The following is a 16052-nucleotide window of genomic DNA, read 5'->3' on the forward strand; positions in this document are numbered from 1 at the left end:
TTACTAGCCCTGGCTAATCCTCTATCTTCATGCACGCTCACAGAACACCCACACCCGAGACGAATCAGAATCCAGATCAACGCGCGGGACGTGAGCAGCATGCCTGGAGTTATGCTTATTTAATTATACCAACGTTTTGAAGTAGATCATATCATTATTCCCATTTTACACAGGAGGGAGCAGAAGGCCAGAGAGATCGGAAGGCTAAGCACTGTTCAAACCACCACTTGAACACGAATTTGCTGTCTCCGATTCAAAGTCCAGGCTCTAGGAAAGACACATACTCTCAAACTTAGAACACGAGACGGCTTAGCGTTCCCGGTCGGGGGCAGCTGAAACCACAGGAGACCTGGCGTGTGCCCCTCTGGGGGCCTGCGCGCTCTTGTCCTCGGCGAAATCTCCCTGCTAGCCCGTGGCGCGCTGCGCGGCCTCCCGACACACGAGGGCGCTGTCGCAGCCCGGTGCGAGCGAGCCGCCGGCTCGTGTCGCGAGATTGCGAGAGCCGGAAGGGCGGAAGAGCAAGGGTCACGTAGACAGCGCTCCCCGCCCAGCTGGCGTAAGTTCTCGCGCGAGTTCTACTTCCGCCCTTTTGGCTCTCGCAGCAGCACCATGGCGGTCGGCAAGAATAAGCGCCTGACGAAAGGCGGCAAGAAGGGAGCCAAGAAGAAAGTGTAAGTGGCGGATTTTGCGCTTCCCCGGTCTTTGGGGCCCCGCAGGAATTGGTGGGCACGTTCCGGGCTGCAGCGCGGGCCGGATGGCGACGATGCGGGGCGGATTGCGCGGCGGCCGGGGCGCTCCCGACGGCCGCCTCTCCCCTGCCGGGCCGGGTGTCGCGCGCCGCGTGGGGCGAAGTGCGGGCCCCGGGGGACCGGAGGGCGCCTCCAGTATGCCCTGTGCACGTGGAAGCCCGGCGGCCGCTGGCTTCCGCACCCGGGGGCCCCGGGAGCTCCTGACCCTTGCCGGCCGGGTCGTGCCGCCACGGGATCGTTAGTGGCGCCGGCCCTTCGGGGTCCGGGACAGTCTGGGGCCGCCAGTGGGGTGGAGGAGAGCGAAAGGCATGGTCTCCCACTCCCCGGTTTGCCCCGTTGACGGGCAAGCCGCCTCCGCGCTCATCACGGGGAGGCCACGGCTTTGCCTGGGACGCTGTCAGCAGAAGTCTTCAGGACCGGGGGAGGTTTAAGAGTTGGCGGTGGCACCCTTAGCGACTTGCAGAGAAGCTTGAGTCTGTGTCTCTCAAATCTAGGGTTGATCCATTTTCGAAGAAAGACTGGTATGATGTGAAGGCCCCTGCAATGTTCAATATTAGAAACATTGGGAAAACGCTGGTCACCAGGACCCAAGGAACCAGTGAGTACCCGAACCTGTCTTTGCTTTGTCCTCAAGCGTTGTGTGTTCTGACAGGCTCCTGGGCCTGCTGCTTGTTCTGCCATGTGAAGATCTGCACAGGGCTTGTTGCAGATTTGGCATTTGGGCTGTGGTTTGTAGCAGCAAGGAGGTTTTTCTAGAATGAGCCCAGGGAACCTTTGGTTGGATAACGAGGGAAAGTCATTGGTGTCCAGGTGGGTTTTGTGACAAGTTAACGGGATCTTTGGTTCTTTTGTAGAAATTGCATCTGATGGCCTCAAGGGTCGAGTGTTTGAAGTGAGCCTTGCTGATCTACAGAATGACGAAGTTGCATTTAGAAAATTCAAGCTAATTACTGAGGATGTTCAGGGCAAAAACTGTCTGACTAACTTCCATGGCATGGATCTTACCCGGGACAAAATGTGTTCCATGGTCAAAAAGTGGCAGGTGAGACCCCAGACTGTATCTGAGCATGTGCTGTGGTGCGCGTGCAAGGGTGTCGCGGGGTGGGGAAAACGTGCTACGGACTTAGGTTTCATTCCAAACCTTTGTTTTCGCGGTGTTAAGTACTGAGTCCTCGCGTTTGTATACATCAGTAAGCCATGACATAAAAAGTTCATTCACTCGAAGAGTGAGCAACTTTTATTTTCCCACTGCTGTTTATATATTGTCTGGTAAGCTCCTAGAGATAAACTGCAGTCGGCTTGATCAAATAATATCTTTCACCCATTTCTCTTGAGTCCTTCCTTCTGAACTCCCGCTGCCCTCACGGATGACGTAAGGTTTTAACGTGTGGCCAAGCTACTGTTTATTTACTCTTTGGTGCTAGAGGTAGAACCCACATGGCAGTCGTCACTCTTACCGAGTATTAACTGATGAAGGACACATGGGCAAGGTGGCCAGCTTTGCAGGTTTAGGGTATATTTTAGGGCTACCGTCTTCTGAGTTTGTGGTGCAAAGGTGGCTCTAGCTAATTTGACTGACAGGGGAGTATAACAGTGCAGAACATCTATTGTGGGGCTAAAGTCATTCAGTCTCCATGTATTTCGTCCTTTGAAAGTAACAAGCTAGCAGTTTGATTTCTTCATTTATAAAATCAGCTCATTTTGTTGTGGAGATGAAATAGCTGATGCAGGTAATTGAGCTTTAGCACAGTGACTACCACAGAAGTCGGTCACCATGTCATGTCAGGACATAGCTGTTCAGAAGTATCCAGGTAACAAGTATTGGCATATTGTGTATGGGAATGAATGATGACAAAATGTTTCGGTCCCAGATGAAACACCCTGATTTTACCGTTACATGTTTTTCTGACATTCCCTTACAGATTATGCAATTCTGGAAGTAAAAAGTTGTTTAATAAATATTAATAATTCTTTTTTGCAGTGGAAGTTTTTTTTTGAGGCAGGGTGGTAATGTGCTGCCCAGGCTGGCCCCAAATTCACAAAGATCTACCTGTTTCTGCCTCCTGAGTGCTGCGACTGTAGGTGTGTGCCACCACTCATGGCAGATAGTGGGTATGCTTTTAAAGTCAAGGTATACAATATAAAATGCAAAGAGAGCAAATAGTTTTGCCACTAAAATGGCCCCTTAAAAGATGGGAATGTGGTCCAATTATGGTTTTTATTTAGATTTATCTGTGGAGTTATGTATTTAAATCCATGACGTGGCTTTAGTTTGGAATAAAAGGGACTTAAAAATGGTGTTATGGCAAAACTACCTTTTCCTTTGGAGAAAGGATCCCTAGCCTGTTATGGTATGGTGCTTGCTATGTAAACCAAGCTGGACTTGAACTTGTAAATCACAAGTATTTGTATTCTAAGCAAAGGGATTGTAGATAATGTGTCATTGTGTCATTTGGAGCCCATCCTGGAACTAGCTCTTGTAGATCAGGCTGGCCTTGAACTCACAGAGATCCGCCTGCTTGTCTCCTGAGTGCTGGGATTAAAGGTGTGTGCCACCAATGCCCGGCGGCACTGGATTTTTATCTTCTGCCTCCTGCTTGGAGTGCTGGGATAAAAGCTATCACACACAACCTATTTTTTTTCTTTTTAAAAGATGAAACCATTCATGTCTCATCCTGTGTATTGTCTTAGAATTTAACTTTCGAAACTTCTGTTTGGGGGTACAGTAGTGTACAGGGTGTGGGTTCCAGTTGAGATGGCAGAATGAATTTTGGGGTACCTTTCATTTCACTTTAGGAAAGATGTGAACTAGATACTCACATTTTATGCCACATAGTGGGTTTGGTATTCCAAGCTTTTATTATGTTGAGATGCTAACAACTGTTGTAGAAGCTGGTGGAGCTGGTGTGCAGTCGGGGGCAAGCCAAACAAAGCTGGGGGAGACCCCGTCTCAGAAAACAAACTATTAGATCTTACAGTGTCCTTTTCTCTCCAGACCATGATTGAAGCGCATGTCGATGTCAAGACAACCGATGGTTATTTGCTACGTCTGTTCTGTGTTGGTTTCACTAAAAAACGCAACAACCAGATCCGCAAGACCTCCTATGCACAGCATCAGCAGGTCCGCCAGATCCGCAAGAAGATGATGGAAATCATGACCCGAGAAGTGCAGACAAATGACTTGAAAGAAGTGGTTAATAAATTGTAAGTGGGTTTATTTTTCCTCCTTTAAAAAGCATCCTGAATGCCTGTTGGAATCATCCTCCAAGGGAAGGCATGTGTGGCAGGGTGGAGTTGGACCTCAGTTTAAATTACTGGTTTTGACTGAAGCTCTCTTAACAGTAGATAGTGAAACTTAGTTGTTAACCTAGTAGATATATATAAAATAATGTATGGGAATACATGATGAGAAAATGTTTCGGTCCCAGTTGATGTATGCTGATGAAGTAACATTTTTCTGATGTTCCCATGCAGAATACAATTGAGGGTGTTATGCAAAAAAGTGAGGAAGACTTAGATGCTAGATGTAAAGTGCTGATGTGAAAAATTTGCTTCGGTGGGTTTCTTTGCTTGGTTGTTTTAAAGTTTGCTGGTCTTGCAGGATTCCAGACAGCATTGGGAAAGACATAGAAAAGGCTTGCCAGTCCATTTATCCTCTTCATGATGTCTTCGTTAGGAAAGTAAAAATGCTGAAGAAACCCAAGTTTGAATGTAAGTGAGAAATCAGGATTCATGAAATGAAAATTTGTGGGGCCAAATAATACATGAGTGATGTGAAGTAATTTCCCTGCATGTATGTATAGGCACCATGTTTATTCTTGGTGATCTTGATCTTCTGAAGAGGCTCCAGTTCCACTGGGACTGGAGTTAACAGGTGGTTGCAAGCTGTCTGTGTGCTGGGAACTGAACCCTTCTCTTCTTCGAGAACAAGTGCTCTTAACCACCGAGCTCTTCAGTTTTGTTTGTTTGGAGCCTTGGTTTGCCTCCCTAGTGTTGGGATTACAGGTGTGCCCCACCATGGCCTGGAATTACTGTAAAAAAATTTTTTTTGGTTTTTCGAGACAGGGTTTCTCTGTGGCTTTGGAGGCTGTCCTGGAACTCGCTTGGTAGTCCAGGCTGGTCTCGAACTCACAGAGATCCGCCTGCCTCTGCCTCTCGAGTGCTGGGATTAAAGGCGTGCGCCACCACCGCCCAGCTTAATTACTGTAAATTTTAATGGCAAGATAATGGTCTTTTTTGTGTTTGTAGAATGAAAGAGCATTGCTTTGAAGTTGTAATACTTGTTTATAACAGATTTTTCCCCCCTTTTTAGTGGGAAAACTCATGGAGCTCCATGGTGAAGGAGGTAGTTCTGGAAAAACTACTGGTGATGAGACAGGTGCTAAAGTTGAACGAGCTGATGGATATGAACCACCAGTCCAAGAATCTGTTTAAAATCCAGATTTTTAATAGTGACAAATAAAAGTCTTATTTGTGATGATGGTTTGCTTCTGAACATTGTGTTAAAATATGACAGCTTGGAGAATTCGGTATTGTTTAATGTGACCTGAACTTGTGACTTTTTGTGTGGGTTCAAAAGTTGGAAGAAGGTAATGTACATTTTAGTGATCTGAATAAGTAATGAGAGAGATTACTGTGTAACTCTGGCCTCCAGTGCTCCAGTGGGAGATTTGGTTGCCTCTGATTTAAAGGTGTCGGCTCCACTATGCCTTGAAAAAGATAACAGTATACTCCAAAGGTGTTTCCTTTCTATCCTTTTAATTAAAGGCTGAGTAGTGAATGCTACTTTTAAGGTTTTGTGATCCCTAGGGAGCATCCAGATCTCAGGTAAACATGCTAGGAAAGTGCTCTGCTGTTGAGTCCCCCTCCCCCCCTTTTTTTTCTCTAAAGACAGGGTTTCTTTTCTGCATCCCTGTGTGTCCTGGAACTAGCCCTGTTGACCAGGCTGGCCTTGAACTCCACATGCCTCTGCTTCCTGAATCCTGGAATTAACTGCCTGGCCATGGCCATTTGGTATGTCCCTCCACCAGTTTTAGCCTATGCCTTTACAAGATAAAGTATTACCAGGTGTCTACCCTCTGGATATTATATTTGACATCATAAAATAGTTCTGTTTGCAAAACACAGGCGCCTTGCACATGGTAGCAACTGTCAACTATTTTTCCAGCCCTAAAGTGTTAAGGTGAGACAGGATCTCCATGATAAATGTAACAAGCAAGCCTAGTGGTAACAATAAAGGGCTTGTTTGGAGAGGCTCAAAAAGGAGTTAAAAATTGTTAGGCCAGGAACTCAAGAGGTGACTCAGCCATTAAGAGTCTTGCTGTTTGTTCATGGCAGAGGACCTAGGTTCAATTCTTGGTAGCCACATAGTGTGGCCCAGCCATTCAAAACTCAAGTTCAGGGGGATCCCATACCCTTTTCTGGGCTTTCTGGGCACCAGGTATGTGTGTGGTGCACATGCATTGGAGCCACTCTGAAAGTGACAACAAATGCTCCCATGGGGTAAATAGAAACCTATCTTCAGTATGGTAGGTCTTTGAATCATTTTTCCCTTAGTCCTAAGTCTGTCCTAGAAAGACAAAATTTTGCAATCAAGGTAGCAAACCTTGTGTTGGTTTCTTCAGTGTGTACAACCAAGAGCAACCTTAACTGTAGACCAACTTGAAAGGGAAAATCCTAGAGAGACTGTCAAGATGGGTCCTTGTAACATAAGAGAGAATTGAGAAGTCATCTAACTTAGAAGAGGCAATGTGGGCAGGCTTTTTGTAAATCACTTCTCAGGAAGTTCTCAGAACAATAGAATTATTTGGTTTTGAGGGGACAGGGTTTCTCTGTATATCCCTGGCTGTCCTGGAACTAGCTCTGAAGACTAGGCTCTCCTTGAACTCACAGAGATCCACCTGTCTCTGCCTCCCAAGTACTGGGATTAAAGGCATGTTCCACTACTGCCAGACCAGAATTATTTTTTTGGAATTCTTTAAATTTAGAAACAAGCTTGGTTCCCATGTCAATTCCAGCTCCCTCCTTTCCTCTCCCAGCCGCTCCAACCCCCCACCCAATCCTCACTCCTCGGGGAGGGTGGGGCCCCTTCATGGGGGGATCTCCAGTGTCTCATTTCTTCCTAGGCCATTACCCACATGTCAAGGCTGAGAGCATCCCTTGGTGCAGGATGGGCTCCCAAAGTCCATTTATATTCTAGGGATAAATACTGAACCCAAGGCTTCCTCGCTGACACCCAAGTTTAGGAGATCTGCATCTGTTCCATGCTGGCCTCTCAGCCATCAGTCTGGGTCCAAGAGCTTGTTCAGGTCAGCTCAGACTTGAATTCTTAAATATTTTCATGTACTTTGTATCAAAAGTCTTTTTAAGTTTTATGTATGTGTGTGCCTGAGTGAATTTATATTCCACGTGTTCAGGAACCTGCAGAGGTTAGAAGAGGCATCAGATCTGAAACTGGTGGGGTAGACATCTGTCACCTGCCATGTGGGTGTGGAAATGGGACCAGGATCCTCTGGAAGAACAAATGTATTATGTATACAATGTTCTGCTTACGTGTATACCTGCAGGCCAGAGAGGGTACCAGATCTCATTGTAGATGGTTGTGATCCACCATGTGGTTACTGGGAATTAAACTCAGGACCTCTGGAAGAGCAGCCAGTGCTCTTAACCTCTGAGCCATCTCCAGCCCTCCTGCCAACTTTTTTTTTTTTTTGGTTTTTCGAGACAGGGTTTCTCTGTGGCTTTGGAGGCTGTCCTGGAACTAGCTCTTGTAGACCAGGCTGGCTTCGAACTCACAGAGCTCCACCTGCCTCTGCCTCCCAAGTGCTGGGATTAAAGGCGTGCGCCACCAATGCCCAGCTCCTGCCAACTTTTTTTTTTGTTTGTTTGTTTTGTTTTTCGAGACAGGGTTTCTCTGTATTGTTTTGGAGGCTGTCCTGGAACTCGCTTTGTAGGCCGGGCTGGCCTTGAACTCACAGAGATCCGCCTGCCTCTGCCTCCCGAGTGCTGGGATTAAAGGCGTGCGCCACCAACGCCTGGCCTGCCAACTTTTAAATAGGGTCTTACCATGTGGCCCAAGCTGGCCTTGAACTCCAGATCCTGCCTCAACCTCCCTAGTGACTTGGACTGTACATTATATGTGCCTGTGGTGCTTCATCAGTTTCCATTGCTACACACGGCAATGTGTGCGTGCTTGGGCGCTAATGCTCAGGGTTCCAGTACAGACTCCCATTTTTAGGGCATTATTAGGAAAGTTGGTCTTTGGAGGGGGGAATGTGGAGGGCAAGATGGCTTTTTATCTTTTACGTGTGTATGTGTGTGTGTGTGTGTGGGTGGGTGGTTTGCATGTGTCCATACATGATCAAAGGTTAGGCCAGAGATATCTGATCCCTTGAAGGTGGAATTAACAGGCAGTTGTGATCTCTCTGCCCTGGGTGCTAGGAACTCAGCTCCTCCACAAGGGCTGAGCTGTTGTCCCAGGCCAAGATGGTTTAAGGGTGTTGCTGAATTACAGATAGGTGCCACCATGTGCACTTAAATTTCTTAATGGAACAAACTACTGTTTGCTAAGGGGTACTTGGTAGTCTCAAGCCTTATTGGCTCCATCATTGCCACCTGTAGAAGTATGGCATATAGACCTCCAGTAGAGTTTGTTGGTCTGTTCAGAACTTTGATTCATTGTGCAAGAGACATGAGAGTAAAAATTTGGATATTTGGAGAAGCAGAAGCCTTGACTTCATGTTTCCGCATGAAGCAGTATGTCAGCTTTCTGTGACTGAAACAGCATCTTAGGAATGGTTATTTGGGCTCAGATTTGGAGGCTTCAGTTCAGGATCAACTGGCCCCATTGTTTTGGGCCTGTGGTGGCATGGCAGGTACATCATGGTAAGTGTGGCAGAGGAGGCCAATTGGCCTTGTGAGAATGCAGTAGAAGAGACCAGGAACCCAGTTACAAAGAGCGCATCTGTATTTTTGACCAGATAGTTCAAGTGCAGGTTGCTTTGTACAGTGTGGGGTATTTAGCAGGGTCACTGGTCTCTACCCACTAGATAGATGCCAGTAACACCCTAGTTGTGAGAGAAATGCTGTTAGGCGTTGTGAGGTATCCTAAAGGGCAGAACTTCCAGTTGGAACCACTATCTTTAGCCCCACAGTCGTCTGAGTCAGTGGCATCTCACCTGAGGTGCTAGTGGACTACTGCTTCCGCCACTGCTATTACCAACAGTGTCTGAACCGCCAAGTAGTAAACAGCCCCCTCTGCCACACCTACCTGATACCTTAGACTCACTCAGGCACAAAGGCAGTGGTGCCAAGCAACCAAAACACAACAGAAAGCTGACCAACAGATACCTGCTGAAATACCACTCGTGTGTGCCTACTTTGCTTCCATGCATGCACAAGCACTCCTGGTCCTCAGGGACACTGGAGCTGTTGAGCCAGAGTTACTGAAACTGGAACACCATGTGGGTGCTAGCAGTGGACCCTGGGTTCTCTGGAAAAGCAGCCAGTGCCCTTAACCACTGCACCATCTCTCCAGCCCCCAGACGTTTACTGTAGAAGTCACACTGGCTTGGTGCTGTGTTTTCTACATCTGGGTTTGCTGCAGTTTCATAAATCAGAGGGTGAGGACTTCAAGTACTGGCTGAATTTCATGTTCCTTGTTTCCTGTGCCCCTAAATCCTGAGGGCCCATACTGTAATGGCTATGGTACAGGACGTTTAATTTAAGATTTTCACTTTGGTGGCAAGTAGAAGCAAGCCTGCTTTTCCTGAGGAAGACATTACCTCATCCCTCAGGACTACACACAGGTGTAAACACATGATATGGTCCAGTCCAAGAGCTGCCAATAGGTTATATTTTTGACATTGTATATGTACTAGAATACAAATGTAGAGACGGTCACTCCTGTTTGACAACCTTGACATGTTATGCTATTCTGAGGGCTACAGTTAATCTAACAAACAGGCTAAAGCCAGACCCATTCAGACATTTAATTAAGGTTACCATCAGCAAGACTCCTTAAGAGCACAGCTGAAGGCAACCTGCAGAACCGATCTCAGGTACACACTCCAGAGACTCAGACAGAAATGTTGAAGTTAAGTCCTGGAGGAGCAAGCAGTGTATGCACCACCAACTTGGTCTTGATCAATTTTTTTATAATTGTATTTATTTTTGAGACAAGATTTCTCTGGCCCTAGCTGTCCTAGAACTTGCTATGTAGACCAGGCTGGCCTTGACCTCAGAGATCTGCTTGTCTCTGCCTCCCCAGTACTGGGATTAAAGGTGTGGAGGTTGGTAAGGTGTACAGACTGGAAAGGGGTGTGAAGGAACAAATGTTTGGGAGTTCAAGGACAGCCTGGGCAACATAGTGAGTTTCTGGACAGAACTTTGTAGACTGCCTCCTAGACAAACAATTGTTTTTTCACACCCCTCTCCAGTCACTGTACATCTTACCAACACCCACAAACAAATGTTTCATATATTGATTGTATATGGGGTCAAAATTTATAGAATTATTTACTTAATATTCATGTATTTTCTAATTTACGAATTGATTTAAAAATGGGTAGTCAACCAGGTCATTGATTTTGTTGCACTCTGGTGTCCTGTCTGTCCCACGCATGCTTTCCACCCTGAACTTACCCTTTCACACCTACTTGGAACTGGACACTATTTCTTCCCATCTTGGGGTTCTTGGCTTCTGTGGTAATCAAGACCAGAGTCATGGGGCTGGATTTGATAATGCTATCCAGCATCCCAAAGGTCAGAATCAGCATCATTAATGGCCTGACAACAGTGATTCCTAGCTGCAGGGTTCTGCTCTACAGTTGTGCTGAAAATTGTGGTCCTGAAACTCTTCCTGCCTGAGGTACCCGGTTTCCATAAGGTCTCATCTTACCTCGTTCTCACGAAATCTTCTGTATCCATCCCCTAGAACATGATCCTGAAGTGGTCTACCCATTCAGTAGAAAGAACCAACAACAGGATGGCTAGACCACTTGAGATTCACATTTGCAGGGGTTCAGCACTTTTATTTTTGCTGCTTGTTTGGTCTATGGTTTATGTTTTCTGTGTCCCCCCTTTCCCTGTGAACCCCTGGCTGTCCTGGAATTCTCTATAGATCAGGCTGGCCCTGGACTCAGAGATCCACCAGACTTGTGGCTTTTGTTTTCTTTGTGGCAACCCCCTGCCCCCACCCCTGGCTGTCCTGGAATTCTCTCTGTAGACCAGGCTGGCTTTGAACTCAAAGATCCACCAGACTGCCTCCCAGAGTACTGGAATTAAAGGTGTGCCTGGCTGTTTTTTGTTTTTGTTTTTTCTTTTCAAAACAGGGTTTCTCTGTGTAGCTCTGTAGACCAGAACTCACAGAGGATCCACCTGCCTCTGCCCCGTGAGTGCTGGGATCAAAGGTGTGCGCCGCCACTGTCCAGCTTTGTTTTGTTTTTTGAGAGAGGATCTTACTACAAAGTTCTGTCCAGAAACTCACTATGTAGCCCAGGCTGTCCTTGAACTCACACAGATTAGCTTGCCTCTGCCTTCCAAGTGATGGGATTAAAGGCATGTGTCACCACACATTGCAGTTTTTGTTTGTTTGTTTTTTGTTTTTGGAGACAGGGTTTCTCTGTGTAGCTTTAGAGCCTATCCTGGCACTCACTCTCTAGACCAGGCTGGCCTCGAACTCACCGAGATCCGCCTGCCTCTGCCTCTCCAGTGCGGGGATTAAAGGCGTGTGCCACCAATGCTGTGGCTGCTATTTTGTTTTTGTTTTTCAGAGTCTAGCTAGGTAGTTCTGGCTGGCCTGGAACTCACAATATTGAGCAGGCTAACCTCAAACTCCTTGGTGATCTTTGGTCTTTGTCTCCTGAGTACTGGAATTAAAGACATGTCCATCTCACCCCATTTGCGTGCCCGCCCAGGGGTTACCTGGGTCTGCTCGTGCCCAGCAGAGCTCTGACGCTTATGTGCTCACAACCTTCTCACCACTCTGTATTCTTAGAATCATGTCAACATTCTCATACATCCAGAGAAGACAGTGCAGTCTTTGTGCTACTGAACTGCACGGTTACATGCACTGAACCCTGTCCCCTTTCCACCCCAAGACAGCGTTTCTCTTGGTATCCCTGGCTGGCCTCAAACCCACTGCGATCCGCTTGCCCTTTCCTCCAGTGCTGGAATTGCAGGTGTACACTATCACTGCCTGGCACACTGAGGCCTTGGAAGAGTAATGGCCACCTGGGGGCCTGGAAAACAATGTGGCTGGCTTCGATGGTCTTTGAGTCAGGACTCTTAATAAATAAAGTACTTCTGCATGATTGGAGAAATAAATGTAGATTGATGTGCTTTGTTTTTGACATGGCCTCATGTGGCTTGTTGTGGATTAACTATGTATCAAAGGATAGCCTTGAACTCCTTATCCTCCTGCCTCTACTTTCCGAGTGCTAGGATTATAGGATGTGCCATTGTGCCTGGCTCTGAATTATTTAGATGTGAGGTTTTACTATTATTGCCCAGATTGGCTTCAGATTCAAGTTTGAGTTTAAACCCTCTTGGGCTGACGTGACCTTGTCATTCCAGCCTGAACAAGCAGCCGAGAGCAGCTGGCCTTGAACTCACAGAGATCCGCCTGCCTCTGCCTCCCGAGTGCTGGGATTAAAGGCGTGCGCCACCAATGCCCGGCTTAGTATTACTTTTTTTAAAGATTTATTTTTTATTTGTTTATTATGAATACAACATCCTGCCTCCATGTCTGTCTGCAAGCCAGAAGACACCAGATCTCATTACAGATGGCTGTGAGACACCATGTGGCTGCTGGGAATTGAAATCAGGACCTCTGGAAGAGCAGCCAGTGCTCTTAACCTCTGAACCATCTCTCCAGCCCCTTGTATTACTTTTATCTGACATGTAGTTTGGAGATGGCTTGTTGCACCGCCTTATGAATTCTACAGACCTGAAGTGTAAGCAGTCACAGAGAAAGGGACTGTCCATCAGTGGAGGAGCTCACAACTTGAGTTTCTAGGTAACACTGGTATACAATGTCTACATAAAACAGAGACTGACAGGACTTACCCACAAACTGTCCTAGACAGTCTCATATAGCTCAGGCTAGCTTTGAACTCATTGACTAACCAAGTAGCCTTGAACTTCTGATCTGTCTGCCTCTACCTCCTAAATGCTGGGATCACAGGCATGCCGGGCCAGGTTGGCTTGTACTTCTCTATTTGAAAGAGCATTTCAGGGGCTCGGTGGTTAGGAGTACTGGTTGTGCTTGCAGAGGACCTGAGTTCAATTCCCAGTATCCACATGGTGGCTCAAAACCATCTGTAACTCCAGTTCCCAAGGGAGCCAACGCTTTGTAATTGGCATGGGCACATGGTATAAACACACACACACGCAGGCAAAACATCATTCATATAAAATAACTTTAAAAATTTTAGAGCTTTGAGCCGGGCGTTGGTGGCGCACGCCTTTAATCCCAGCACTGGGGAGGCAGAGGCAGGAGGATCTCTGTGAGTTGGAGACCACCCTGGTCTACCTATTGAGTTCCAGGACAGGCTCCAAAACAATACAGCGAAACCCTGTCTCAGAAAAAAAAATTAGAGCTTTAATTTGTTCTGTACAATCGCTCTTTCTCCTCCTTCCCTTCTCATTCCCTCCTGCATCAGGGTCCTCAGTACTAGGGTTACAGGAATACCTGGGAGACTCTTTAATGAGTTGCATGAGCAGCTGTAACTTTTACAGGTTAAGAAAACATCAAAACATTTTTTTTTTGGTTTTATGAGACAGGGTTTCTCTGTATTGTTTTGGAGGCTGTGGGTCCAGCCTGGCCTCGAACTCACAGAGATCTGCCTGCCTCTGCCTCCTGAGTGCTGGGATTAAAGGCGTGCGCCACCACCACCCGGCTAACATCAAAACATTTTAAAGACTTATTTTCATTCATATCTCTGTGTCTGTGTGACACAGGTGTTCCTGGAGTCTGGAAAAGGTTTCGGGTGATCTAGCTGAAGCTGTAGACAGTTGTGAGCTGCCTGTCACGGGTCCTCTGGGGGAACAGGATGTGCTCTGTCTGCTGAGCCATCTCTCCAGTCACATGAAGGGTTTTAACAGCCAAAGAGAAACACAACATTTTAGCCTAATGGGAAAGACACTGTACTGGTCATTAGTGGAGACAGGCTATACTTAGGGCTCTCCCAGTGACTTCGGCAAGTCCCTGAGCCTCCTGGCTGTGGTAGAAGAGCCTTGTAATGCAAGGAGAGGCCTCTAGATGGCGGTGGTGTTCTGAGGGAGGCTCTGGATTCTGTTCCTCCCACAGAGAAGTGCAAAGTAAGGTAGAAAATTATTTCCCATTAGTTTTGAAAATCAGCTTACGGATTCACTCAGTGACATTCAAAATGGCATTGAATCATGAATCTTGTGGCCTATGTGCATCTGACATTAATTACAAGAAACCTTTGATGTTCACACCAAAGGGAAAATAATCCCTTGGTACTGATCCACATACCCACCACTGTTTTCTCGGGGCTTATGTAATTAAATTGAAGAAACTGAATACAAACATCTATTTTTAGGGACACTGACATACAGTCCTATAAGTATTTTTTAAAATGTCAGTCCTAATAATACATTTTGATAATTCCACTAATATTCTCTTTTCTGAATGTTACCGACTGATTTCCAAAAGCAACGAAATGTATACAGCAAGGTATACAAGGGCACCTAAGGAAACAGCACATCGTTTAGGGTTCAAAGGATAGTATGTTGTGTTGGGGAATGTAGCTAAGTAGGAGAGTGCTTGCCTAGCATGCACAATCCCACATACTGCAAAGAAAACAAAGCAAGGCAATATATTAAAAATGGCCTCTCCAATTTTAACCTAATTTAAAAAATTGAGTATTTCCAGAGGTTTGTATGATGGCTGGTTTGGGTGTGAAGGTGTCCCCAGAAGGACCGTGTGTTAAAGGGTCTGATCTCTGTAGGCACTACTTAGACGTGATCAGGTCCTGACTGAATTAGTCCTCGATGGATGTAATCCACCGATGAATCCACCACTGAGTGGGCTAAGAGGAGGCAGGGGAGCCGCTGGGGATGTTGCTTTGAAGAGCATGTCTTGTACCCGGCCGGCCCTTTCTCTTCTCTCCTCCTGTTCCCTGCTTTCCTCTCCCTTCCCTGCCTCTTCTGTCATGGATTCTATAAGGTAGACAGCTTCCCATCATGATGTTCTTGGACTGAAAACTTTGAAATAAGGCCAAAACGAATATTTCCTCAAGTTTTTTATAATCAGGTATTTTATCACAGCTATGAAAAGCTGATTGACAAAGATGAACAATGTTAAGCTTTCACCTAAAAATTCTGGAAACAAACTCAACAATCCATTTCTGTCTCCTTATTTTTTTTTATTTTTATTTTTTTTGGTTTTTCGAGGCAGGGTTTCTCTGTATTGTCTTGGAGGCTGTCCTGGAACTCACTCTGTAGACCAGGCTGGCCTCGAACTCACAGAGATCCGCCTGCCTCTGCCTCCCGAGTGCTGGGATTAAAGACGTGCGCTACCAATGCCCCATTTTTCCTTCTTTCTTTCTCTTTAATTTTATTATTGTGTATACAATTTTCTGCCTGCAGGCCAGCAGAGGGCACCAGATCTCATTCAAGGTGGTTGTGAGCCACCATGTGGTTGAACTCAGGACCTCTGGAAGAGCAGCCAGAGCTCTTAACCTCTGAGCCATCTCTCCAGCCCGCCCCATTTCTTTCTTTCTTTCTTTTTTTTTGTTTTATAAGACAGGGTTTCTCTGTATTGTTTTGGAGGCTGTCGGTCCAGCCTGGCCTGAAACTCACAGAGATCTGCCTGCCTCTACCTCCCAAGTGCTGGGATTAAAGGCGTGCGCCACCACCGCCCGGCCCGCCCCATTTCTGTCTTATAAATTGCTTTTGCACACAATTATCTTTCTTGGAACATTGTTGATATTTGCCTTGGCGTCAATATATACATATACATATACATATACATACATACATACATACATACATATATATATGACCTATGGAAACCCCACAGATGCATTTTGGTTTCTATTAGTTGAGAGAGAAATAAATAGCAAGCAAAACAGAACATGGCAGAGTGAAATGACAAAATCCTGAATTTGTTTGAATATATATCTCTGTCAACAAAGAGGAAAGGTATTGAGTAGACTTGACAGTGCTGCTGCTGCCTGTGAAGTGATCCGTCTGTCTGTCCAACAAACCCCCCTAGCACAGCGCCCCTCACCCACCTAGCAAAGGCTAAGATACTGTCTCCATTCTGAAAAACACAGT

At 46.2% G+C, this 16052-nt stretch overlaps 1 protein-coding gene and 2 non-coding genes across 3 annotated transcripts; all 3 read left to right on the forward strand.

Moving 5' to 3' along the window:
- The first annotated feature begins 518 nt into the window (after positions 1-518).
- Positions 519-5226, forward strand: Rps3a (ribosomal protein S3A). Its single transcript, XM_040752569.1, has 6 exons — positions 519-671; positions 1244-1347; positions 1604-1791; positions 3745-3953; positions 4351-4460; positions 5062-5226. Exons 1-6 carry the CDS (start codon positions 610-612, stop codon positions 5181-5183), a joined length of 795 nt encoding a protein of 264 aa, XP_040608503.1. The 5' UTR covers positions 519-609; the 3' UTR covers positions 5184-5226.
- On the forward strand, positions 2590-2662 carry LOC121142494. Its single transcript, XR_005879539.1, has one exon. It is a non-coding gene; the product is annotated as a small nucleolar RNA SNORD73 (small nucleolar RNA).
- LOC121142495 lies at positions 4147-4214 on the forward strand. Its single transcript, XR_005879540.1, has one exon. It is a non-coding gene; the product is annotated as a small nucleolar RNA SNORD73 (small nucleolar RNA).
- Positions 5227-16052: the final 10826 nt, after the last annotated feature.

This window comes from Mesocricetus auratus, unplaced genomic scaffold (assembly GCF_017639785.1).
Source record: "Mesocricetus auratus isolate SY011 unplaced genomic scaffold, BCM_Maur_2.0 Super-Scaffold_100009, whole genome shotgun sequence".
Taxonomy (NCBI): domain Eukaryota; kingdom Metazoa; phylum Chordata; class Mammalia; order Rodentia; family Cricetidae; genus Mesocricetus; species Mesocricetus auratus.